The 25225-nt window shown below is 55.3% G+C and overlaps 1 protein-coding gene across 1 annotated transcript in view; it reads left to right on the top strand.

The window, feature by feature from the left end:
• Positions 1-669: 669 nt before the first annotated feature.
• The window catches only part of dpp3 (dipeptidyl-peptidase 3), a 33849-nt gene continuing 9293 nt past the window's right edge, over positions 670-25225 (top strand). Inside the window, exons 1-12 of the mRNA XM_072489660.1 lie at positions 670-1021; positions 3271-3360; positions 4475-4612; positions 7546-7620; positions 9098-9191; positions 14164-14294; positions 14390-14520; positions 15990-16048; positions 17635-17829; positions 19644-19756; positions 20988-21080; positions 21338-21397. Of these exons, the coding sequence (XP_072345761.1) occupies positions 752-1021; positions 3271-3360; positions 4475-4612; positions 7546-7620; positions 9098-9191; positions 14164-14294; positions 14390-14520; positions 15990-16048; positions 17635-17829; positions 19644-19756; positions 20988-21080; positions 21338-21397 (1449 nt within the window). The 5' untranslated portion in view covers positions 670-751. The remainder of the gene's footprint in view (positions 1022-3270; positions 3361-4474; positions 4613-7545; positions 7621-9097; positions 9192-14163; positions 14295-14389; positions 14521-15989; positions 16049-17634; positions 17830-19643; positions 19757-20987; positions 21081-21337; positions 21398-25225) is intronic.

Raw genomic sequence — 25225 nt, 5'->3', positions numbered from 1 at the left:
GGGGCAGGGGTAGGGGTGGGTGAGCGGTAGGGGTGGGTGAGGACGGAGGGGTAGGGGGAGGACGGAGGGGTGGAGGGGTAGGGGTGAGGAGGGAGGGGTGGGGGGGTGGATGAGGAAGGAGGGAGGGGTGGGTGGTGAGGAGGTAGGGGTGGGTGAGGAGGGAGGTGTGGGGTTGGGAGGGGTAGGGGTGGGTGAGGGGGTAGGGGTGGGTGAGGAGGGAGGCGTGGGCGAGAGGTAAGGAGGGTTAGGGGTGGTTGTGGAGGGTGGGGGAGGGGTGGGTGGTGAGGGAGGGGTGGGTGGTGAGGAGGGAGGGGTGGGTGAGGAGGGAGGGGGTGGCTGAGGGGTAGGGGTTTGGAGGGAGGGGTGGGTGAGGATGGGGTGGGATGGGTAGGGGTGGGTGAGGAGGGAGGGGTGAGTGTGGGTGTGGGGGGGAGGGTGGGTGTGGGGGGAGGGTGGGTGTGGGGGGAGGGATGGGTGGGTGGGTCCCGCCCTGTATTTAATATCAGGGATTCCTCTCGCTGTGTTTAATATTAGGAGGGGTGTCTCCCATTGACGTCGGCGATGGGGGGGGTGAGGTGGAATAGAGCGTTATGGTGGGGAGACGGGGCTGCAACCAGAACAGGCGTGATAGTATCGAATGTCAGAGTGGGGGCCGAATGGTCCCCCAGCTCCTAATTGTATTGAACTGATTGATTCAATCTGCCCACAGATTAGACAGCGGCCGGTGTGAACGAGCGGGACAGGCGACAAGATGGTGGACTCTCAGTACATCCTGCCCAACGACGTTGGCATCTCGCTGTTGGACTGCCAGGGCGCCTTCCGCCTCCTCTCCAAGAGGGAGAAGCTGTACGCCCACTACCTCTCGCGGGCCTCCTGGTACGGGGGCCTGGTGGTACTGCTGCAGACCTCCATCGAGTCCCCAGCCATCTACGTGCTGCTGCAGAAGCTGTTCCGGGCGCAGGGGCCCTCGGAGCTGGGGGGGCTGGCAGCTACCGTCGGCCTCACTCCCGAGGAGTACCAGGTACCCCCTCTCCCTCATCCACTACAGCGGCGTTCCCACTGGGCCATCGCCTCGCCATGTCCGATGCACCGGTCCTGATTGCGTGTGTGTGGGTGTGTGTGTGTGTCTGGGGGGGGTGGTACAATGCGTGGTGGGGCTGAGGAAGGCTGCGATTCGGCTGCTCAAATCCTCACTTTCACTTTGTCCTCTAACCTTGGCGCTATCAGCGAAATGCACTTTGTACCCCAGCACTGGCATCTGTCACAGTGTTTCTCTGACCGTGTACGGAGCAGCAAATCGTTGGAGTGCTGCCAAACACAGCGGCCATTCCATTGTTGGAAGCGTGACATTCTTGGGGCTCCCGCGGGCATGTGGCCAAGCCAGCTTATAAAATCGTACACTCCGCAGTTTCATCTACTGTCTGGGATCATTAACCCTCTGACAGTGCGGCGCTTCCTCACTACTGAGCCTCTGACTGTGCGGCACTCCCTCAGTACTGACCCTCGGACAGTGCGGCACTCCCTCAGTACTGACCCTCTGACCGTGCGGCGCTCCCTCAGTACTGACCCTCTGACAGTGCGGCGCTCCCTCACTACTGAGCCTCTGACAGTGCGGCGCTCCCTCACTACTCAGCCTCTGACTGTGCGGCACTCCCTCAGTACTGACCCTCTGACAGTGCAGCACTCCCTCAGTACTGACCCTCTGACAGTGCAGCACTCCCTCAGTACTGACCCTCTGACAGTGCGGCACTCCCTCAGTACTGACCCTCTGACAGTGCGGCACTCCCTCAGTACTGACCCTCTGACAGTGCGGCACTCCCTCAGTACTGACCCTCTGACCGTGCGGCGCTCCCTCTACTGACCCTCTGACCGTGCGGCGCTCCCTCAGTACTGACCCTCTGACAGTGCGGCACTCCCTCAGTACTGACCCTCTGACAGTGCGACGCTCCCTCAGTACTGACCCTCTGACAGTGCGGCACTCTCTCAGTACTGAGCCTCTGACCGTGCGGCGCTCCCTCAGTACTGACCCTCTGACCGTGCAGCACTCCCTCAGTACTGACCCTCTGACAGTGCAGCACTCCCTCAGTACTGACCCTCTGACAGTGCAGCACTCCCTCAGTACTGACCCTCTGACAGTGCGGCACTCCCTCAGTACTGACCCTCTGACAGTGCGGCACTCCCTCAGTACTGACCCTCTGACAGTGCGGCACTCCCTCAGTACTGACCCTCTGACCGTGCGGCGCTCCCTCAGTACTGACCCTCTGACCGTGCGGCACTCCCTCAGTACTGACCCTCTGACAGTGCGGCACTCCCTCAGTACTGACCCTCTGACAGTGCAGCACTCCCTCAGTACTGACCCTCTGACAGTGCGGCACTCCCTCAGTACTGACCCTCTGACAGTGCAGCACTCCCTCAGTACTGACCCTCTGACAGTGCGGCACTCCCTCAGTACTGACCCTCTGACAGTGCGGCACTCCCTCAGTACTGACCCTCTGACAGTGCGGCGCTCCCTCAGTACTGACCCTTTGACAGTGCAGCACTCCCTCAGTACTGACCCTCTGACAGTGCAGCACTCCCTCAGTACTGACCCTCTGACAGTGCGGCGCTCCCTCAGTACTGACCCTCTGACAGTGCGGCACTCCCTCAGTACTGACCCTCTGACAGTGCGGCACTCCCTCAGTACTGACCCTCCGACAGTGCGGCACTCCCTCAGTACTGACCCTCTGACAGTGCGGCACTCCCTCAGTACTGACCCTCTGGCAGTGCAGCACTCCCTCAGCACTGACCCTCTGTGGCGACGGGGCTGGGGTTTGACCAGCGGGGGAGATGAGCGAGTCAGCCGCTGATTCAGGGCAGGGTGACGGAGCCCCGGGGGAAAACTGAGAGAACCGGCCGGGCCCGGAGCGACACAAAGATTCGCAGCCTCTCGATTATTGACACTGTGTAATCCAGCCCGACCTTCACATCACTCAGGGCCGAGGTTGGTTACCCTCCGCCTCCCATTGTGCCGTTCAATGAAACCATGCCGTATCCGTTTCACTTTCAATCTGGATTGACAGGACGAGGTGGTTAGATATCTGAGGGATTGTTAACCCGTTCAGACCCTGCTGCTGCCGGTACCTCACCCGCTTCTGTCCAGCCGCGGGATTATGCTTCCAGCCATCGATATCGCGGCCCCATTGGCGGTGCAGGCGTCCGCTGCGGACAGGCGTGATTGATGCAGCTTTAATTCGATTGGTTAACCGTGGGTTTGTTTATGCTCCGTTACAGGCATTGCTCGTTTACGCGGCTGGGGTTTATTCCAACATGGGCAACTACAAGTCCTTTGGGGACACCAAATTTGTACCTAACTTACCTCAGGTATAATATTATAATTTTCTTTTTGGAATGTGTTGCGCGGTTGTCGATCGCCGATCTCCCCAAGTGTAGCCAGCGACGCCCAGGTCCCGCAAATAGAATTTTGTTCCCCAGCGGTGCGCCGTAGCACAGAATTGGGGGCTGGGGCGGGTGGGGGGGGGGTTAACCCAGGCCCCGGACCCTTGCCTTGTCGCCGAGCGCGAGTCCGGCTCGCACGTGGGAATCAGGACGGCGTCTGTGAGTCTTGAGCTGGAGTGGGAGGGAGAGGGGCTGGAGTGGGGGGGGGGGGGGTGGAAACGGAGGTCGCGGGTAAGGGGCGGCGATTTTGGATTCCGTCAATGGCGGGACAGAGGTCACGGGTAAGGGGCGGCCATTTTGGATTCCGTCAATGGCGGGACAGAGGTCATGGGTAAGGGGCGGCCATTTTGGATTCCGTCGATGTCGGGACAGAGGTCACGGGTAAGGGGCGGCCATTTTGAATTCCGTCAATGGCGGGACAGGTCACGGGTAAGGGGCGGCCATTTTGGATTCCGTCAATGGCGGGACAGAGGTCACGGGTAAGGGGCGGCCATTTTGGATTCCGTCAATGGCGGGACAGAGGTCACGGGTAAGGGGCGGCCATTTTGGATTCCGTCGATGGCGGGACAGAGGTCACGGGTAAGGGGCGGCCATTTTGAATTCCGTCGTTGGCGGGACAGGTCACGGGTAAGGGGTGGCCATTTTGGATTCATTCCGTCGATGGCAGGACAGGACGCGGGTAAGGGGCGGCCATTTTGAATTCTGCCGATGGCGGGACAGAGGTCACGGGTAAGGGGTGGCCATTTTGGATTCGGTCGATGGCGGGACAGAGGTCACGGGTAAGGGGCGGCCATTTTGGATCCGTCGATGGCGGGTCAGGGGTAAGGGGCAGCCATTTTGGACTCCATCGATGGCGGGACAGAGGTCACGGGTAAGGGGCGGCCATTTTGGACTCCGTCGATGGCCTCTCAGTCTGCTGGTTCTTAAGCTGTGCGCGCCGCACATCCGGCCTTGGGGCCGCACCATGTTTGACACCCCGGCCATGTTTTTTTTACTGACTGTTGTCTCTGACCCCCTACCCCCACTCTCTGTAATGCAGGAGAAGTTGAAAGCTCTGGTGTGGAAGAGTGCGGCCTACCAGCAGAAGCGGGAAGAGGTGGAGAGCCTGTGGAAGGTGTGCGGCCAGCTCATGTACTCCCTGGACGACCGGCAGAAGCAGCTGGGCCTCGGAGCGAAGGTGAGGGGGTGTGTACTGGGGGAGGGGGTTTAACAGTTACACGTGGCCATCGGGGTTGGGGGGGGGGTGGGGGGGGAAGAGAGTGCCGCAAAGGTTCAACCGGTCTGATACCTGGGGATGGCGGGATTGTCGTATGAGGAGAGATTGGGTGGGCCGGGCCCGTATTCGCTGGGATTTCGAAGGATATAGATTTGAGACGTCAAAGGGTATGGGAGTGTGGCGACAGAGGATCAGATTGAATGGCGGAACAGGCTCGATGGGCTGAATGGCTCAGTCCTCTTTACTGTGTTTCTGTAACGGGGGCCCCAACGCGGCGCCAGGTCGATGAAAGATACGCTGAATTGACCATTCGGCCCATCCACTTTGTGCTGTTGCTTCTGCTCCGCACAGGGCTCCCCACCCCCCCGTCATCTCACCCCACCCCCTCGTCATCTCACCCCACCTCTCTTTCTCTTCCCCTCTCCCTCCATCCATCTTCCGCCCCACCCCCCCTTAATCCCATAAATCTCTTGGTTGAAGGGAGGTTGGATTTGGGTTTATTGCCACGGGAACCGAGGTACAGTGAAAGGTATTGTTCTGCGTACAGTCCGGACAGATCGTTCCACACATGAAAAACAGAGGACATACGATAAACACAATGTCAACACATCGACACAGGCATCGGGTGAAGCAGACGTAGTACGACTCAGTGGAGACGATGTGTGGAGAGAGCAGTTCAGTCCATAAGAGGGTCGTTTAGGAGTCTGGTCACAGTGGGGAAGAAGCTGTTTTTGAGTCTGTCCGTGCGTGTTCTCAGACTTCTGTATCTCCTGCCCGATGGAAGAAGTTGGAAGAGTGAGTAAGCCGGGTGGGAGGGATCTTTGATTATGCTGCCCGCTTTCCCCAGGCAGCGGGAGGTGTAGATGGAGTCAATGGATGGGAGGCGGGTTCGTGTGATGGACTGGACGGTGTTCACGACTCTCTGAAGTTTCTTATGGTCCTGGGCCGAGCAGTTGCCATAGCGGTCCCACACAACCCTCCCTAACACTGTAGCCTCCTCCAGTCCCTACAACCCTCCCTATCTCTGTAACCTCGTCCAGCCCCTACACCCCTCCCTATCTCTGTAACCTCCTCCAGCCCCGACAACCCTCCCTATCTCTGTAACCTCGTCCAGCCCCTACAACCCTCCCTATCTCTGTAACCTCCTCTAGCTCCTACACCCCCTCCCTATCTCTGTAACCACCTCCCGTCCCTAAAACTCTCCCTATCTCTGTAACCTCCTCCAGCCCCTACAAGCCTCCCTATCTCTAACCTCCTCCAGCCCCTACAAGCCTCCCTATCTCTGTAACCTCCTCCAGCCCCTACAACCCTCCCTATCTCTGTAACCTCCTCCAGCTCCTACACCCCCTCCCTATCTCTGTAACCACCTCCCGTCCCTAAAACCCTCCCTATCTCTGTAACCTCCTCCTGCCCCTTCTTCACTCCCTATCTCTGTAACCTCCTCCAGCCACGACAACCCTCCCTATCTCTGTAACCACCTCCCGTCCCTAAAACCCTCCCTATCTCTGTAACCTCCTCCAGCCCCTACAACCCTCCCTGTCTCTGTAACCTCCTCCTGCCCCTTCTTCACTCCCTATCTCTGTAACCTCCTCCAGCCACGACAACCCTCCCTATCTCTGTAACCTCCTCGTGCCCCTACATCCCTCCCTATCTCTGTAACCTCCTCCAGCCACCTACAACCCTCCCTATCTCTGTAACCTCCTCCTGCCCCTACAACCTTCCCTATCTCTGTAACCTCCTCCAGCCCCCTACAACCCTCCCTATCTCTGTAACCTCCTCCTGCCCCTACATCCCTCCCTATCTCTCTAACCTCCTGCAGCCCCTACAACCCTCCCTATCTCTATAACCTCCTCCAGCCCCTACAACCCTCCCTATCTCTGTAACCTCCTCCAGCCCCCTACAACCCTCCCTATCTCTGTAACCTCCTGCAGCCCCTACAACCCTCCCTATCTCTATAACCTCCTCCAGTCCCTACAACCCTCCCTATCTCTGTAACCTCCTCCAGCCCCTACAACCCTCCCTATCTCTGTAACCTCCTCCATTCCCTACAACCCTCCGAGATCTCTGCGCTCCTCCAATTCCGGCCTCTTGTCCATCCCCCCATTCCCATCGCTCCACCATTGGTGGGCGGGGGGGGGGGGGGGGGGGGGGGGGGGGGGCCTGGGCTCTGGATCCCTCCTAAACCTCTCCTGTTTATTAGGACACTTTCAAACCAATGCTTTGACCAAGATTTTTAAAAAATAAATTTCGAGTACCCAATTCATTTCTTCCAATTAAGGGGCAATTCAGCGCGGCCAATCCACCTACCCGGCACATCTTTGGGTTGTGGGGGCGAGACCCACGCAGACACTGGGAGAATGTGCAAACTCCACACGGACAGTGACCCGGGGCCGGGATCGAACCCGGGACCTCGGCGCCGTGAGGCTGCAGTGCGAACCCACTGCGCCCCCCGTGCTGCCCCTTTGACCTAATTAACATTTAATCTACTATTTCCTCCTGTGGCTCGGTATCAATGATTGATCGGAAATACCTTCCTGTGAAGCAGCGTGAATGTGCTTTACAGCATTTACAGATGCTGTACAAAGCGGCACAGTGGTTAGCACTGCAGCCTCATGGCGCCAGGGGGCCTGGGTTCGATTCCGACCTCGGGTGACTGTCTGTGCGGAGTCTGCACGTTCTCCCCCGTGTCTGCATGGGTTTCCTCCGGGTGCTCCGGTTTCCTCCCACAGTCCAAAGATGTGCAGGTTAGGTGGATTGGCCGCGATAAATTGCCCTTAGTGTCTAAAGATGTGCCAGTCAGTCTGGGGATAGGGTGGAGGAGGGTGTGTGTGTAAATAGTTGCGAGCAATGCAGCGTTGAAGTCTCCAACCGTAACATTCTCCACCACCTTCCAGGGCATCTCCACTTACTTCTCGGGAAACTGTGAGCTGAAGGACGCGGAACTGGCACAGAAATTCCTGGATTCAAAGGTGGGTCGATGAGAGCTTTTCCTGGGTTTTGGGAGGTCGAAACCCTCCTTCAACTTCATCCAGTGTGTTAAACCTTTGTCCCAGGAGTTCCTAGAAAGGCCACTTAGCTCAGTTTGCATTTAATGGGACTCTCGATCCCAGGATCGGCGTCTTTTATATTCACTTTATTTTTTTAACCCGACTATTTACCCTGAAACACGTTTTCCACACCAAGAATCTTTCTTGATTGTATACCATCAGTGTTTATTGAACGATCAGAAGCATGTTTCGCAGTTTTAAATGGAAGGTGGACTCAATACACCAACGCGCAATTGTTTTTGGGCGCCACAGACCTAAATATGGGTTACGTGAGCTTTATTGTTAGTCTGTGTCCAGCCAACTTGTCGGCTTTAATGCTGTCAGCTGATGTTCTGACTCCGAAACAAAACTGATCCATGGGATGTGGGCGTCGCCCATCCCCAGTTGCCCTTCAGAAGGCGGTGGGTGAGCTGCCGCCCTGAACCCGCCGCGGTCCCCTGTGGTGTAAGCACACCCACTGTGCTGTTAGGGAGGGAGTTCCGGGATTTTGACCCAGCGACAGTGAAGGGACGGCCGATATATTTCCCAGTCGGGGTGGTGGGTGACTCGGAGGGGAACCTCCAGGTGGTGGGGGGTTCCCCAGGTATCTGCTGCTCTTGTCCTTCTAGGTGGTGGAGGACGTGGGTTTGGAAGGTGCTGTCCGAGGAACCTTGGTGAGTTGCTGCAGTGCATCTTGTAGACGGGACACACGGCTGCCACTGTGCGTCAGTGGGGGAGGGAGTGAATGTTGAAGGTGGTGGATGGGGCGCCGATCAAGCGGGTTTAAGGTCAGAAGTGGGGATGTTTGCGGATGACTGCACCATGTTCAGCACCATTCGCGACTCCCCAGATACTGAATCAGTCCCTGTCCAAATGCAGCAAGACCCGGACAATATCCAGGCTCGGGGCTGACAAGTGGCAAGTGGCATTCACGCCACACAAGTGCCCGGCAATGACCATCTCCTACAAGAGAGGATCTAACCATCGCCCCCTTGACATTCGATGGCATTCCCATCGCTGAATCCCCCACATGTCGCTGGGTCAAAATCCTGGAACTCCCTCCCTAACAGCACAGTTGTTGTACCTACTCTACACGAGACCGTAGCGGCTTCGAGATGGCGGCTCACCCACCGCCTCCCCGAGGGCAATCGACGCAGGTCTCACCAGCGCCGCCCGCTTCCCGCAAACGATTAAATAGCAATTGAATAATCTTCATGAGTTTTGGGTGTGGGGGGGGGGGGGGGGGGGGGGGGGGACACTGGCCTTCTCGGCTGGGGGGGGGTGCGGGGAGGCTGTGAAGAACGCCACGACACTATGGGGTTGATGATTGGACCCTCCCTGTTGTGCTGAAGACAATATTTAAACCTAAATCGATGTTACAAGGGAACAAAATTGTTAAACTGATCTTCTTTTCCCTCAGGGTATCAGTGCGTACAATACACGTCTGTTTAAAACAGCAGGAACTGATGACAAACCGCTCTATGAGGTCAGGCAGGCTTCGGCGATTATGGATGGTAAGGTGTTTAAGAGGCACATTTCTTCCCAGAACCTGACCTTCCAGTGGAGCAGCTCCCGTCCCCACCAGTACTGTACCCCAGTGTTATACAGTGACAGACCCGTCCCCACCAGTACTGTACCCCAGTGTTATACAGTGACAGACCCGTCCCCACCAGTACTGTACCCCAGTGTCATACAGTGACAGACTCGTCCCCACCAGTACTGTACCCCAGTGTTATACAGTGACAGACCCGTCCCCACCAGTACTGTACCCCAGTGTTATACAGTGACAGACCCGTCCCCACCAGTACTGTACCCCAGTGTTATACAGTGACAGACCCCTCCCCACCAGTACTGTACCCCAGTGTTATACAGTGACAGACCCGTCCCCACCAGTACTGTACCCCAGTGTTATACAGTGACAGACTCGTCCCCACCAGTACTGTACCCCAGTGTTATACAGTGACAGACCCGTCCCCACCAGTACTGTACCCCAGTGTTATAGTGACAGACCCGTCCCCACCAGTACTGTACCCCAATGTTATACAGTGATCGACACGTCCCCACCAGTACTGTACCCCAGTGTTATACAGTGTCAGACCCGTCCCCACCAGTACTGTACCCCAGTGTTATACAGTGACAGACCCGTCCCCACCAGTACTGTACCCCAGTGTTATACAGTGACAGACCCGTCCCCACCAGTACTGTACCCCAGTGTTATACAGTGACAGACCCGTCCCCACCAGTACTGTATCCCAGTGTTATACAGTGACAGACCCGTCCCCACCAGTACTGTACCCCAGTGTTACACAGTGACAGACCCGTCCCCACCAGTACTGTACCCCAGTGTTACGCAGTGACAGACCCGTCCCCACCAGTACTGTACCCCAGTGTTACACAGTGACAGACCCGTCCCCACCAGTACTGTACCCCAGTGTTATACAGTGACAGACCCGTCCCCACCAGTACTGTACCCCAGTGTTATACAGTGACAGACCCGTCCCCACCAGTACTGTACCCCAGTGTTATACAGTGACAGACCCGTCCCCACCAGTACTGTACCCCAGTGTTATACAGTGACAGACTCGTCCCCACCAGTACTGTACCCCAGTGTTACACAGTGACAGACCCGTCCCCACCAGTACTATACCCCAGTGTTATACAGTGACACTCGTCCCCACCAGTACTGTACCCCAGTGTTACACAGTGACAGACCCGTCCCCACCAGTACTATACCCCAGTGTTATACAGAGACAGACCCGTCTCCACCAGTACTGTACCCCAATGTTATACAGTGATAGACACGTCCCCACCAGTACTGTACCCCAGTGTTATACAGTGTCAGACCCGTCCCCACCAGTACTGTACCCCAGTGTTATACAGTGACAGACCCGTCCCCACCAGTACTGTACCCCAGTGTTATACAGTGACAGACCCGTCCCCACCAGTACTGTACCCCAGTGTTATACAGTGACAGACCCGTCCCCACCAGTACTGTACCCCAATGTTATACAGTGATAGACACGTCCCCACCAGTACTGTACCCCAGTGTTATACAGTGACAGACCCGTCCCCACCAGTACTGTACCCCAGTGTTACACAGTGACAGACCCGTCCCCACCAGTACTGTACCCCAGTGTTACACAGTGACAGACCCGTCCCCACCAGTACTGTACCCCAGTGTTACACAGTGACAGACCCGTCCCCACCAGTACTGTACCCCAGTGTTATACAGTGACAGACCCGTCCCCACCGGTACTGTACCCCAGTGTTATACAGTGACAGACCCGTCCCCACCGGTACTGTACCCCAGTGTTATACAGAGACAGACCCGTCCCCACCGGTACTGTACCCCAGTGTTATACAGAGACAGACCCGTCCCCGCCAGTACTGTACCCCAGCGTTATACAGTGACAGACCCGTCCCCACCAGTACTGTACCCCAGCGTTATACAGTGACAGACCCGTCCCCACCAGTACTGTACCCCAGTGTTATACAGTGACAGACCCGTCCCCACCAGTACTGCACCCCAGTGTTACACAGGGACAGACCCGTCCCCACCAGAACTGTACCCCAGTGTTATACAGTGACAGACCCGTCCCCACCAATACTGTAATCCAGTGTTATACAGTGACAGACCCGTCCCCACCAGTACTGTACCCCAGTGTTATACAGTGACCGACCCGTCCCCACCAGGACTGTACCCCAGTGTTATACAGTGACAGACCCATCCCCACCAGTACTGTACCCCAGTGTTATACACTGACAGACCCGTCCCCACCAGTACTGTACCCCAGTGTTACACAGTGACAGACCCCTCCCCACCAGTACTGTACCCCAGTGTTACACAGCGACAGACCCGTCCCCACCAGTAGTGTACCCCAGTGTTACACAGCGACAGACCCGTCCCCACCAGTACTGTACCCCAGTGTTATACAGTGACAGACCTGTCCCCACCAGCACTGTAACCCAGTGTTATAAAGTGACAGACCCGTCCCCACCAGTACTGTAACCCAGTGTTATACAGTGACAGACCCGTCCCCACCAGTACTGTACCCCAGTGTTATACAGTGACCGACCCGTCCCCACCAGTACTGTACCCCAGTGTTATACAGTGACAGACCTGTCCCCACCAGCACTGTAACCCAGTGTTATAAAGTGACAGACCCGTCCCCACCAGTACTGTAACCCAGTGTTATACAGTGACAGACCCGTCCCCACCAGTACTGTACCCCAGTGTTATACAGTGACCGACCCGTCCCCACCAGTACTGTACCCCAGTGTTATACAGTGACAGACCCGTCCCCACCAGTACTGTACTCCAGTGTTATACAGTGACAGACCCGTCCCCAACAGTACTGTACCCCAGTGTTATACAGTGACCGACCCATCCCCACCAGTACTGTACCCCAGTGTTATACAGTGACAGACCCGTCCCCACCAGTACTGTACCCCAGTGTTATACAGTGACAGACCCGTCCCCACCAGTACTGTACCCCAGTGTTATACAGTGACAGACCCGTCCCCACCAGTACTGTACCCCAGTGTTACACAGTGACAGACCCGTCCCCACCAGTACTGTACCCCAGTGTTACACAGTGACAGACCCGTCCCCACCAGTACTGTACCCCAGTGTTATACAGTGACAGACCTGTCCCCACCAGTACTGTACCCCAGTGTTACACAGTGACAGACCCGTCCCCACCAGTACTGTACCCCTGTGTTATACAGTGACAGGCCCGTCCCCACCAGTACTGTACCCCAGTGTTATACAGTGACAGACCTATCCCCACCAGTACTGTACCACAGTGTTATACAGTGACAGACCCGTCCCCACCAGTACTGTACCCCAGTGTTATACAGTGACAGACCCGTTCCCACCAGTACTGTACCCCAGTGTTCTACAGTGACAGACCCGTCCCCACCAGTACTGTACCCCAGTGTTATACAGTGACAGACCCGTCCCCACCAGTACTGTACCCCAGTGTTATACAGTGACAGACCCGTCCCCACCAGTACTGTACCCCAGTGTTATACAGTGACAGACCCGTCCCCACCAGTACTGTACCCCAGTGTTATACAGTGACAGACCCGTCCCCATCAGTACTGTGCCCCAGTGTTATACAGTGACAGACCCGTCCCCACCAGTACTATACCCCAGTGTTATACAGTGACAGACCCATCTCCACCAGTACTGTACCACAGTGTTATACAGTGACAGACCCATCTCCACCAGTACTGTACCCCAGTGTTATACAGTGACAGACCCATCCCCACCAGTACTGTGCCCCAGTGTTATACAGTGACATACCCTTCCCCACCAGTACTGTACCCAGTGTTATACAGTGACAGACGCGTTCCCACCAGTACTGTACCCCAGTGTTATACAGTGACAGACACGTCCCCACCAGTACTGTACCCCAGTGTTATACAGTGACAGACCCGTCCCCACCAGTACTGTACCCCAGTGTTATACAGTGACAGACCCATCCCCACCAGTACTGTACCCCAATGTTATACAGTGACAGACCCGTCGCCACCAGTACTGTACCCCAGTGTTATACAGTGACAGACCCCTCCCCACCAGTACTGTACCCCAGTGTTATACAGTGACAGACCCGTCCCCACCAGTACTGTACCCCAGTGTTATACAGTGACAGACCCGTCCCCACCAGTACTGTACCCCAGTGCCATACAGTGACAGACTCGTCCCCACCAGTACTGTACCCCAGTGTCATACAGTGACAGACCCGTCCCCACCAGTACTGTACCCCAGTGTTATACAGTGACAGACCCGTCCCCACCAGTACTGTGCCCCAGTGTTATACAGTAACAGACTCGTCCCCACCAGTACTGTACCCCGGTGTTATACAGTGACAGACCCATCCCCACCAGTACTGTACCCCAGTGTTATACAGAGACAGACCCGTCCCCACCAGTACTGTACCCCAGTGTTATACAGTGACAGACCCGTCCCCACCAGTACTGTGCCCCAGTGTTATACAGTGACAGACTCGTCCCCACCAGTACTGTACCCCGGTGTTATACATTGACAGACCCATCCCCACCAGTACTGTACCCCAGTGTTATACAGAGACAGACCCGTCCCCACCAGTACTGTACCCCAGTGTTATACAGTGACAGACCCGTCCCCACCAGTACTGTACCCTAGTGTTATACAGCGACAGACCCGTCCCCACCAGTACTGTACCCCAGTGTTATACAGTGACAGACCCATCCCCACCAGTACTGTACCCCAGTGTTACACAGTGACAGACCCGTCCCCACCAGTACTGTACCCCAGTGTTATACAGTGACAGACCCGTCCCCACCAGTACTGTACCCCAGTGTTATACAGCGACAGACCCGTCCCCACCAGTACTGTACCCCAGTGTTATACAGTGACTCGAGGGGGGGGTGTATTATGTTCTGCTCTGTGTCTGCGTTTATGAATTCATTCGATCCACGCTCTCTCTCTCTCTCTCGTAGATGACCCGTCCAAAAGCGAGCAGGACAACAAGTGTGGGGTTTACCAGTTTGATGGAGCGACGTTCCGGGTGGTCAGAGGCGACTACTCCCCGCTGATGCAGAAAGTGGTGGAGAACTTGGAAAAAGCCAAGGTGCGCTCGCACGACGGGGAATGTCCTGAAATCCCGGCTTTCCAGGAACACTCCGTGTTTGTCCGGCTGACCTTGCCCGCCTCTTGTCTCGACAGAGCCACGCGGCGACCCCCACCGTGACGGCCATGCTGGAGCAGTACATCCAGAGCTTCAACACGGGCTCCATCGAAGCTCACAAGGAGGGTTCCAAGCACTGGATCAAAGACGTGGGGCCCATCGTGGAGAGGTGAGGAGCGGGCCGTTGCGTTCCCCAGAGTCGCCCGTCTCCCTCCCACCCCCACTGACCCACCCCCTCCGCCAACAAAAAACCTAATCGCCTCGCGTGTATGTGGTGGCGAGGTGTTCAGCTGGGGTGGGCTTCATATGCATGCGCTTTTGCACTCGGTAACTCCAGCCCAGTGTGGGCGAGGAGAGGGGGTTCGGCGGGGGATTGAAGCTTGGAGTGAGGCGGGGAGGGGGTGGTGTCAGGGAGGGAGGCGGGGAGGGGGTGGTGTCAGGGAGTGAGGCGGGGAGGGGGTGGTGTCAGGGAGGGAGGCAGGAGGGGGTGGTGACAGGGAGGGAGGCGGGAGGGGGGGGCTGCGACAGAGACGTGGCAATGGTCAACATGCCAGCCGGCAGTTCATCACAGAATTTACAGTGCAGGAGGAGGCCATTCGGCCCATCGAGTCTGCACCGGCTCTTGGAAAGAGCACCCTACCCAAGGGCAACACCTCCCCCCTATCCCCATAACCCGGTAACCCCACCCAACACTAAGGGCAATTTTGGACACTAAGGCCAATTTATCACGGCCATTCCACCTAACCTGCACGTCTTTGGACTGTGGGAGGAAACCGGAACACCCGGAGGAAACCCACGCACACACGGGGAGAACGTGCAGACTCCGCACAGACAGTGACCCAAGCCGGGATCGAACCTGGGACCCTGGAGCTGTGAAGCAATTGTGCTATCCACAATGCTACCGTGCTGCCCCTAAGGAAGGCAAGTTAGGAAGGCAAATGCAATGTTAGCATTCATGTCAAGAGGGCTAGAATACAAGAGCAGGGATGTACTTCTGAGGCGGTATAAGGCTCTGGTCAGACCCCATTTGGAGTATTGTGAGCAGTTTTGAGCCCCATATCTAAGGAAAGATGTGCTGGGGCCTTGGAAAGGGTCCAGAGGAGGTTCACAAGAATGATCCCTGGAATGAAGAGCTTGTCATACGAGGAACGGTTGAGGATTCTGGGTCTGTACTCGGAGTTTAGAAGGATGAGGGGGATCTTATTGAAGCTTACAGGATACTGCGAGGCCTGGATAGAGTGGACGTGGAGAGGATGTTTCCACTTGTAGGAAAAACTAGAACCAGAGGACACAGCCTCAGACTGAAGGGACGATCCTTTAAAACAGAGATGAAGAGGAATTTCTTCAGCCAGAGGGTTGGTGAATCTGTGGAACTCTTTGCCGCAGAAGGCTGTGGGAGGCCAAATCACTGAGTGTCTTTAAGACAGAGATAGATAGGTTCTTGATTAATGAGGGGGTCAGGGGTCATGGGGAGAAGGCAGGAGAATGGGGATGAGAAAAATATCAGCCATGATTGAATGGCGGAGCAGACTCGATGGGCCGAGTGGCCTAATTCTGCTCTTATGTCTAATAAGGGGGAGATGTGGACAGAGCGAGACGGTGGTAATTTTAACTCATTCCAACCTCTTGGTTCCACAGCTACATTGGGTTCATCGAGAGTTATCGGGACCCGTACGGATCGCGAGGAGAGTTTGAAGGTAAACGGTGTGGTTCATCGAAGCAGTTGCCCGCAACTGGCTGACCGTTCCCTGTTGTCGTCATTGCTGGCTGTGTTTGGAGCTCAGATTCCCTCCCCCCCAGCTCCCAGAGTGAGGAGAGGATGTCGGGAGATGGGGTTTCAATTCTGTCCCCCGATCCCTTGTTGCCCTTTACCCCTGACTAACTTGGTCGGGTCTCTGGGTCAGAAGGCTGAGTTCAAACTGCACCAGATAATCTACACTGGGCCCCGCCACAGTACCAGCACTGAGGGAGTGCCGCACTGTCAGAGGGTCAGTACTGAGGGAGTGCTGCACTGTCAGAGGGCCAATACTGAGGGAGTGCCGCACTGTCAGAGGGTCAGTACTGAGGGAGTGCCGCAGATGGGGGGAGAGGAGCCAGAGAGATGGGAGGAGAGGAGCCGGAGAGATGGGGGAGAGGAGGGGGAGAGATGGGGGAGGAGGAGCCGGAGAGATGGGGGGAGAGGAGCCGGAGAGATGGGGGGAGAGGAGCCGGAGAGATGGGGGGGCAGGAGCCGGAGAGATGGGGGGAGAGGAGCCGGAGAGATGAGGGGGGAGGAGCCGGAGAGATGGGGGGGGGGAGGAGCCGGAGAGATGGGGGGGAGAGGAGCCGGAGAGATGGGGGGAGAGGAGGGCGAGAGAAGGGCGAGAGATGGGGGGGAGAGGAGCGGGAGAGATGGGGGGAGAGGAGCTGGAGAGATGGGGGGAGAGGAGCCGGAGAGATGGGGGGTGGAGCCGGAGAGATGGGGGGGAGGAGCCGGAGAGATGGCGGGAGGGGATCCGGAGAGATGGGGGGAGGGGATCCGGAGAGATGGGGGGAGAGGAGCCGGAGAGATGGGGGGTGGAGCCGGAGGGATGGGGGGGGAGGAGCCGGAGAGATGGGGGGAGAGGAGCCGGAGAGATGGGGGGGGGGGAGAGGAGCCGGAGAGATGGGGGGAGAGGAGCCGGAGAGATGGGGCGAGAGGAGCCGGAGAGATGGGGGGAGAGGAGCCGGAGAGATGGGGGGAGAGGAGCCGGAGAGATGGGGGGAGAGGAACCGGAGAGATGGGGGGAGAGGAGGGCGAGAGATGGGGGGGGAGAGGAGCGGGAGAGATGGGGGGAGAGGAGCTGGAGAGATGGGGGGAGAGGAGCCGGAGAGATGGGGGGGTGGAGCCGGAGAGATGGGGGGGGAGAGGAGCCGGAGAGATGGGGGGGGAGAGGAGCCGGAGAGATGGGGGGGGAGAGGAGCCGGAGAGATGGGGGGAGAGGAGCCGGAGAGATGGGGGGAGAGGAGCCGGAGAGATGGGGGGAGAGGAGCCGGAGAGATGGGGGGAGAGGAGCCGGAGAGATGGGGGGAGAGGAGCCGGAGAGATGGGGGGGGAGAGGAGCCGGAGAGATGCGGGGGGAGAGGAGCCGGAGAGATGGGGGAGAGGAGCCGGAGAGATGGGGAGAGAGGAGCCGGAGAGATGGGGGGAGAGGAGCCGGAGAGATGGGGGGAGCTTTGCTGTTTCCCACGGGCGAGTCTCTGCGTTGCCTGTTTGATTTAACCCGATCAGTGTTTATTTCCCCCTCACTCTCTCCCACTTCAGGTTTTGTTGCCGTTGTCAATAAGGACATGAGCGCCAAGTTTGCCCAGCTGGTGGAATCTGCGGAACGCCTGCTCCCGAAACTCCCCTGGCCCAAGGAATTTGAGAAGGATATTTTCCTGAAGCCGGACTTCACCTCGCTCGATGTGCTGACGTTCGCAGGCAGTGGCATTCCTGCCGGCATTAACATCCCAAACTGTAAGAAGCAGCTGATTTCTGTTCCCCCTCCCGCGCTCTGGGTAGTAACCACACGTCATGTCGAGGTGTTCACTTTGTTTAAGTATCCGCCACCTCGCAGTGGAAACTGCTATGTTTGTGCCCCTCTGTAGAGAGCGACCCCCAGAGGCAGTACTGAGGGAGCGCCGCACTGTCAGAGGGTCAGTACTGAGGGAGTGCCGCACTGTCAGAGGGTCAGTACTGAGGGAGTGCCGCACTGTCAGAGGGTCAGTACTGAGGGAGAGCCGCACTGTCAGAGGGTCAGTACTGAGGGAGTGCCGCACTGTCAGAGGGTCAGTACTGAGGGAGTGCCGCACTGTCAGAGGGTCAGTACTGAGGGAGAGCCGCACTGTCAGAGGGTCAGTACTGAGGGAGTGCCGCACTGTCAGAGGGTCAGTACGGAGGGAGTGCCGCACTGTCAGAGGGTCAGTACTGAGGGAGAGCCGCACTGTCAGAGGGTCAGTACTGAGGGAGTGCCGCACTGTCAGAGGGTCAGTACGGAAGGAGTGCCGCACTGTCGGAGCGTCAGTACTGAGGGAGTGCCGCACTGTCAGAGCGTCAGTACTGAGGGAGTGCTGCACCGTCAGAGGGTCAGTACTGAGGGAGTGCCGCACTGTCAGAGGGTCAGTACTGAGGGAGAGCCGCACTGTCAGAGGGTCAGTACTGAGGGAGAGCCGCACTGTCAGAGGGTCAGTACTGAGGGAGTGCCGCACTGTCAGAGGGTCAGTACTGAGGGAGTGCCGCACTGTCAGAGGGTCAGTACTGAGGGAGTGCCGCACTGTCAGAGGGTCAGTACTGAGGGAGAGCCGCACTGTCAGAGGGTCAGTACTGAGGGAGTGCCGCACTGTCAGAGGGTCAGTACTGAGGGAGTGCCGCACTGTCAGAGGGTCAGTACTGAGGGAGCGCCGCACTGTCAGAGGGTCAGTACTGAGGGAGTGCCGCACTGTCAGAGGGTCAGTACTGAGGGAGTGCCGCACTGTCAGAGGGTCAGTACTGAGGGAGTGCCGCACTGTCAGAGGGTCAGTACTGAGGGAGCGCCGCACTGTCAGAGGGTCAGTACAGAGGGAGTGCCGCACTGTGGGAGGGTCAGTACTGAGGGAGTGCCGCACTGTCGGAGCGTCAGTGCTGAGGGAGTGCTGCACTGTCAGAGGGTCAGTACTGAGGGAGTGCCGCACTGTCGGAGCGTCAGTACTGAGGGAGTGCTGCACTGTCAGAGGGTCAGTACTGAGGGGGTGCCGCACTGTGGGAGAGGTTAACTTTAATGAGAAACCTGGTTTGTGAAGTGTGAGCTAATTGTATGTTGGGGTTGGATGCGGAACACGGACTCTCTCTGAGAGTGAGAAATCAGGACAGGATGAATCCTGCGGCTGGACAGAAGCGGGTGAGGTACCGGCAGCAGCAGGGTCTGAACGGGTTAACAATCCCTCAGATATCTAACCACCTCGTCCTGTCAATCCAGACTGAAAGTGAAACGGATACGGCATGGTTTCATTGAACGGCACAATGGGAGGTGGAGGGTAACCAACCTCGGCCCTGAGTGATGTGAAGGTCGGGCTGGATTACACAGTGTCAATAATCGAGAGGCTGCGAATCTGTGTGTCGCTCCGGGCCCGGCCGGTTCTCTCAGTTTTCCCCCGGGGCTCCGTCACCCTGCCCTGAATCAGCAGTCACGTCTCCGTCTCCCCCCCCCCCCCCGATCCTGCGGAGACGGTTTAGTCCCCCGTGCCTCCGATTGCGAAACCCGCTGGGGTTTTTTTTTTTTCAAACCTCTCCCTTCCTCCCCCCCTCTTATCCAGATGACGATATTCGGCAGACGGTGGGATTCAAGAACGTTTCGCTCGGGAACGTTTTGGCGGTGGCCTACTCCACCCAGAAAGAAAAGCTGACATTCCTGCAGGAGGAGGACAAGGTGTGTGGGGCGGCGAGGGGGCTGGGTGGCTGGGGAACATGCGGTGTGGGTGGGCGCGCGGCTGGCCCTCGGACGAGGCTGGTGCGCTCGCGAGTGCTCCCCGCTTGGACATGATGGCCGCCGCCTGTCACTCGAAGGGAGCGCTCGATTGGCTCAGGTGGCGAATGTTAGCGAGGTGTGTGTACGTACCTGTGTACGTACGTGTGTATGTACGTACGTACGTGTATGTGTGTGTACGTCCGTATGTGTGTACGTCCGTGTGTACGTCCATGTGTGCGTCCGTACGTGTGTGTGTACGTCCGTACGTGTGTGCGTTTGTACGTGTGCGTTCGTACGTACGCGTGTGTGTACGTATGTGTGTGTGTACGTGTGTGCGTGCGTGTGGGGTACGTACGTGTGTGGGGTACGTACGTGTGTGGGGTACGTACGTGTGGTGTACGTACGTGTGTGGTGTACGTACGTGTGGGGGGGTACGTACGTGTGGGGGGTACGTACGTGTGGGGGGTACGTACGTGTGGGGGGTACGTACGTGTGGGGGGTACGTACGTGTGGGGGGTACGTACGTGTGGGGGGTACGTACGTGTGGGGGGTACGTACGTGTGGGGGGTACGTACGTGTGGGGGGTACGTACGTGTGTGGGGGGTACGTACGTGTGTGGGGGGTACGTACGTGTGTGGGGGGTACGTACGTGTGTGGGGGGTACGTACGTGTGTGGGGGGTACGTACGTGTGTGGGGGGTACGTACGTGTGTGGGGGGTACGTACGTGTGTGGGGTGTACGTACGTGTGCGGGTGTACGTGTGTGGGGTGTACGTACGTACGTGTGGGGTGTACGTACGTGTGGGGGTGTGCGGGTGTGTGTGTGTGCGGGTGTACGTGTGGTGTACGTACGTGTGTGTGTGTGTGTGTACGTGTGTGCGGCTGTACGTGTGGTGTACGTACGTGTGGTGTACGTACGTGTGGTGTACGTACGTGTGTGTGTGTACGTGTGTGCGGCTGTACGTGTGGTGTACGTACGTGTGTGTGTGTACGTGTGTGCGGCTGTACGTGTGGTGTACGTACGTGTGTGTGTGTACGTGTGTGCGGCTGTACGTGTGGTGTACGTACGTGTGTGTGTACGTGTGTGTGTACGTGTGTGCGGGTGTACGTGTGGTGTACGTACGTGTGTGTGTACGTGTGTGCGGGTGTACTTGTCTGTACGCATGTACTGACTGCTTTCCTTGTTCTGGCAGGATTTATACATTAAATGGCGGAATCCCTCCTTCGAGGTTCAGGTGGGACTGCACGAACTCCTGGGTCACGGCAGCGGCAAGCTCTTCGTTCAGGTGGGTCGTCGTCTGTGGGACATGGTGACGGGGGTGGGGGCGCCGAGCTGTGAGCCCCGCCCCAAATCTCGGAGCTTTGAGGGGTGGTGAAATCAGAACTTGGACGTGTACAAGTCTGGGAATGTTACAAAGGGGGGGGCTGCCCTGTTGGTTTTGTAGAGAGAGAGAGAGAGAGCGGGGCGCCTTTTCTGGTCGTCTCAGCAGGGCTGTTGCTCCCCTCTCCCCGCCTTTAATCATTTCCTCTTTCTCCTATCCAGGACAAACAGGGAAAGTTCAATTTCGATTCGAGCGTGGTGAATCCAGAGACTGGAGAGATGGTGAGTACCAGGGGTCTGGAGTCACGTGTAGGCCAGACCGGGGTAAGGACGGCAGATGTCCCCTTCATAAGAACATAAGAACTAGGAGCAGGAGTAGGCCATCTGGCCCCTCGAGCCTGCTCCGCCATTCAATGAGATCATGGCTGATCTTTTGTGGACTCAGCTCCACTTTCCGGCCTGAACACCATAACCCTTAATCCCTTTATTCTTCAAAAAACTATCTATCTTTATCTTAAAAACATTTAATGAAGGAGCCTCTACTGCTTCACTGGGCAAGGAATTCCATAGATTCACAACCCTTTGGGTGAAGAAGTTCCTCCTAAACTCAGTCCTAAATCTACTTCCCCTTATTTTGAGGCTATGCCCCCCCCCAGTTCTGCTTTCACCCACCAGTGGAAACAACCTCCCCGCATCTATCCTATCTATTCCCTTCATAATTTTATATGTTTCTATAAGAACCCCCTCAAACTTCTAAATTCCAATGAGTACAGTCCCAGTCTACTCAACCTCTCCTCGTAATCCAACCACTTCAGCGCTGGGATTAACCTAGTGAATCTTCTCTGCACACCCTCCAGTGCCAGTGCGTCCTTTCTCAAGTAGGGAGACCAAAACTGAACACAATACTCCAGGTGTGGCCTCACTAACACCGCATACAATTGCAGCATAACCTCCCTAGTCTTAAACTCCATCCCTCTAGCAATGAAGGACAAAATTCCATTCGCCTTCTTAATTACCTGTTGCACCTGTAAACCAACGTTTTACGACTCATGCACTAGCACACCCAGGTCTCTCTGCACAGCAGCATGTTTTAATATTTTATCATTTAAATAATAATCCCTTATGCTGTTATTCCTACCAAAATGGATAACCTCCCATTTGTCAACATTGTATTCCATCTGCCAGACCCTAGCCCATTCACTTACCCGATCTAAATCCCTCTGCAGACTTCCAGTATCCTCTGCACTTTTTGCTTTACCACTCATCTTAGTGTCGTCTGCAAACTTGGACACATTGCCCTTGGTCCCCAACTCCAAATCATCTATGTAAATTGTGAACAATTGTGGGCCCAACACTGATCCCTGAGGGACACCGCTAGCTACTGATTGCCAACCAAAGAAACACTCATTAATCCCCACTCTTTGCTTTCTATTAATTAACCAATCCTCGATCCATGCTACTACTTTACCCTTAATGCCACGCATCTTTATCTTATGCAGTAACCTTTTGTGTGGCACCTTGTCAAAGGCTTTCTGGAAATCCAGATATACCACATCCATTGGCTCCCCGTTATCTACCGCACTGTTAATGTCCTCAAAAAATTCCACTAAATTAGTTAGGCACGACCTGCCCTTTATGAACCCATGCTGCGTCTGCCCAATGGGACAATTTCCATCCAGATGCCTCGCTATTTCTTCCTTGATGATAGATTCCAGCATCTTCCCTACTACCGAAGTTAAGCTCACTGGCCTATAATTACCCGCTTTCTGCCTACCTCCTTTTTTAAACAGTGGTGTCATGTTTGCTAATTTCCAATCCGCCGGGACCACCCCAGAGTCTAGTGAATTTTGGTAAATTATCATTAGTGCATTTGCAATTTCCCTAGCCATCTCTTTTAGCACTCTGGGATGCATTCCATCAGGGCCAGGAGACGTATCTACCTTTAGCTCCATTAGCTTGTCCATCACTTACTCCTTAGTGATAACAATCCTCTCAAGGTCCTCACCTGTTATAGCCTCATTTCTATCAGTCACTGGCATGTTATTTGTGTCTTCCACTGTGAAGACCGACCCAAAAAACCTGTTCAGCTCCTCAGCCATTTCGCCATCTCCCATTATTAAAACTCCCTTCTCATCCTCTAAAGGACCATTATTTACCGTAGCCACTCTTTCTTGTTTTATATATTTGTAGAAACTTTTACTATCTGTTTTTATATTCTGAGCAAGTTTACTCTCATCTGTCTTACTCTTCTTTATAGCTTTTTTAGTAGCTTTCTGTTGCCCCCTAAAGATTTCCCAGTCCTCTAGTCTCCCACTAATCTTTGCCACTTTGTATGCTTTTTCCTTCAATTTGATACTCTCCCTTATTTCCTTAGAAATCCACGGTTGATTTTCCCTCTTTCTACCGTCCTTCCTTTTTGTTGGTATAAACCTTTGCTGAGCACTGTGAAAAATCACTTGGAAGGTTCTCCACTGTTCCTCAACTGTTTCACCATAAAGTCTTTGCTCCCAGTCTACCTTAGCTAGTTCTTCTCTCATCCCATTGTAATCTCCTTTGTTTAAGCACAAAACACTAGTGTTTGATTTTGCCTTCTCACCCTCCATCTATATTTTAAATTTCACCATATTGTGATCGCTCCTTCCGAGAGGATCCCTAACCATGAGATCCTGAATCAATCCTCCTCTCATTACACAGGACCAGATCTTGGACCGCTTGTTCCCTCGTAGGTTCCATTACATACTGTTCTAGGAAACTATCGCAGATACATTCTATAAACTCCTCCTCAAGGCTGCTTTGACCGACCTGGTTTAACCAATCGACATGTAGATTAAAATCCCCCATGATAACTGCTGTACCATATCTACATGCATCCGTTATTTCTTTGTTTTTTTGCCTGCCCCACCATAATTGGTGGCCTATAGATTACTCCCATCAGTGACTTTTTCGCCTTCCTACTCCTGATTTCCACCCAAATTGATTCAACCTTATCCTCCATAGCACCGATGTCATCCCTTACTATTGCCCGGATGTCATCCTTAAATAGCAGAGCTACACCACCTCCCTTGCCATCCACTCTGTCCTTCCGAATAGTTTGATACCCTCGGATATTTAACTCCTAGTCGTGACCATCCTTTAACCATGTTTCAGTAATGGCCACTAAATCATAGTCATTCACGATGATTTGTGCCATCAACTCATTTACCTTATTCCGAATACTACGAGCATTCGGGTAAAGTACACTTATGTTGGCTTTTTTACCTCTGTTTTGAATCTTAACACCTCGATCAGTAACCTCTCCTAAGTTATATTTCCTCTTAACTTTTCTCCTAATTTTCCTTGTCGTTCAACCCATATCTTCTTGTAGCAACCTGCCGCGTCGCTTACTATTAATGTTTTTACTTCCCGTTTTATTCCTTTTAGTATTCCTGGTCCTATTCACTGAGCTCCCCTCAGTCACTGTACCTTGTACTGTCGCCCTTTTTGATTTTTGACTGTGGCTTCTCTGCCTTACACTTTCCCCCTTACTGCCTTTTGTTTCTGTCCCTGTTTTACTACCTTCCAACTTCCTGCATCGGTTCCCATCCCCCTGACACATTAGTTTAATTACTTCACTAAAGGAAGACGGGGGAAAAGCAAAAGGAGAGATTGAAATTCCGGAAGTGGATCCTTGGTGAACCAGATGGGTTTTGTTGCCTTTTTTTTTACCTACTGTAAATAAGGCCGTCAATAGGGTTGCCCTTTCTTTTGATATCGATATATTGCTCAGAATCGCCAGGTATCAAATGATACCACCACAAGGTTCAACCGGGTATCGATCATAGAGCCAAACACCAGTTAGTTAGTTCAGGATCAAGGGTGCTTTATTTGCACACACAATTAATCATGCAACATAAACACTACTAGTTAAACTACACCTAACAACTATGACAACCTGTACTTAACTTCAGGCACCCGGCTTAGGTCAGAGGAACAGTGGCCGTTGTTCGAATCTTGATCTGCTGGGTCTGGAGAAGTAACTGCTACTCAGCTGGGCTCATCCGTCTGGTAGCAGACGTTGAACTTGAACTTGCTCCTGGTGGTGTTGCAATTAGAGATGGTCGTTGCGGGAGC

This window comes from Scyliorhinus torazame, chromosome 24 (genome assembly GCF_047496885.1).
Source record: "Scyliorhinus torazame isolate Kashiwa2021f chromosome 24, sScyTor2.1, whole genome shotgun sequence".
NCBI classification, from domain to species: domain Eukaryota; kingdom Metazoa; phylum Chordata; class Chondrichthyes; order Carcharhiniformes; family Scyliorhinidae; genus Scyliorhinus; species Scyliorhinus torazame.
This window is presented reverse-complemented; position numbering and strand designations above follow the sequence as displayed.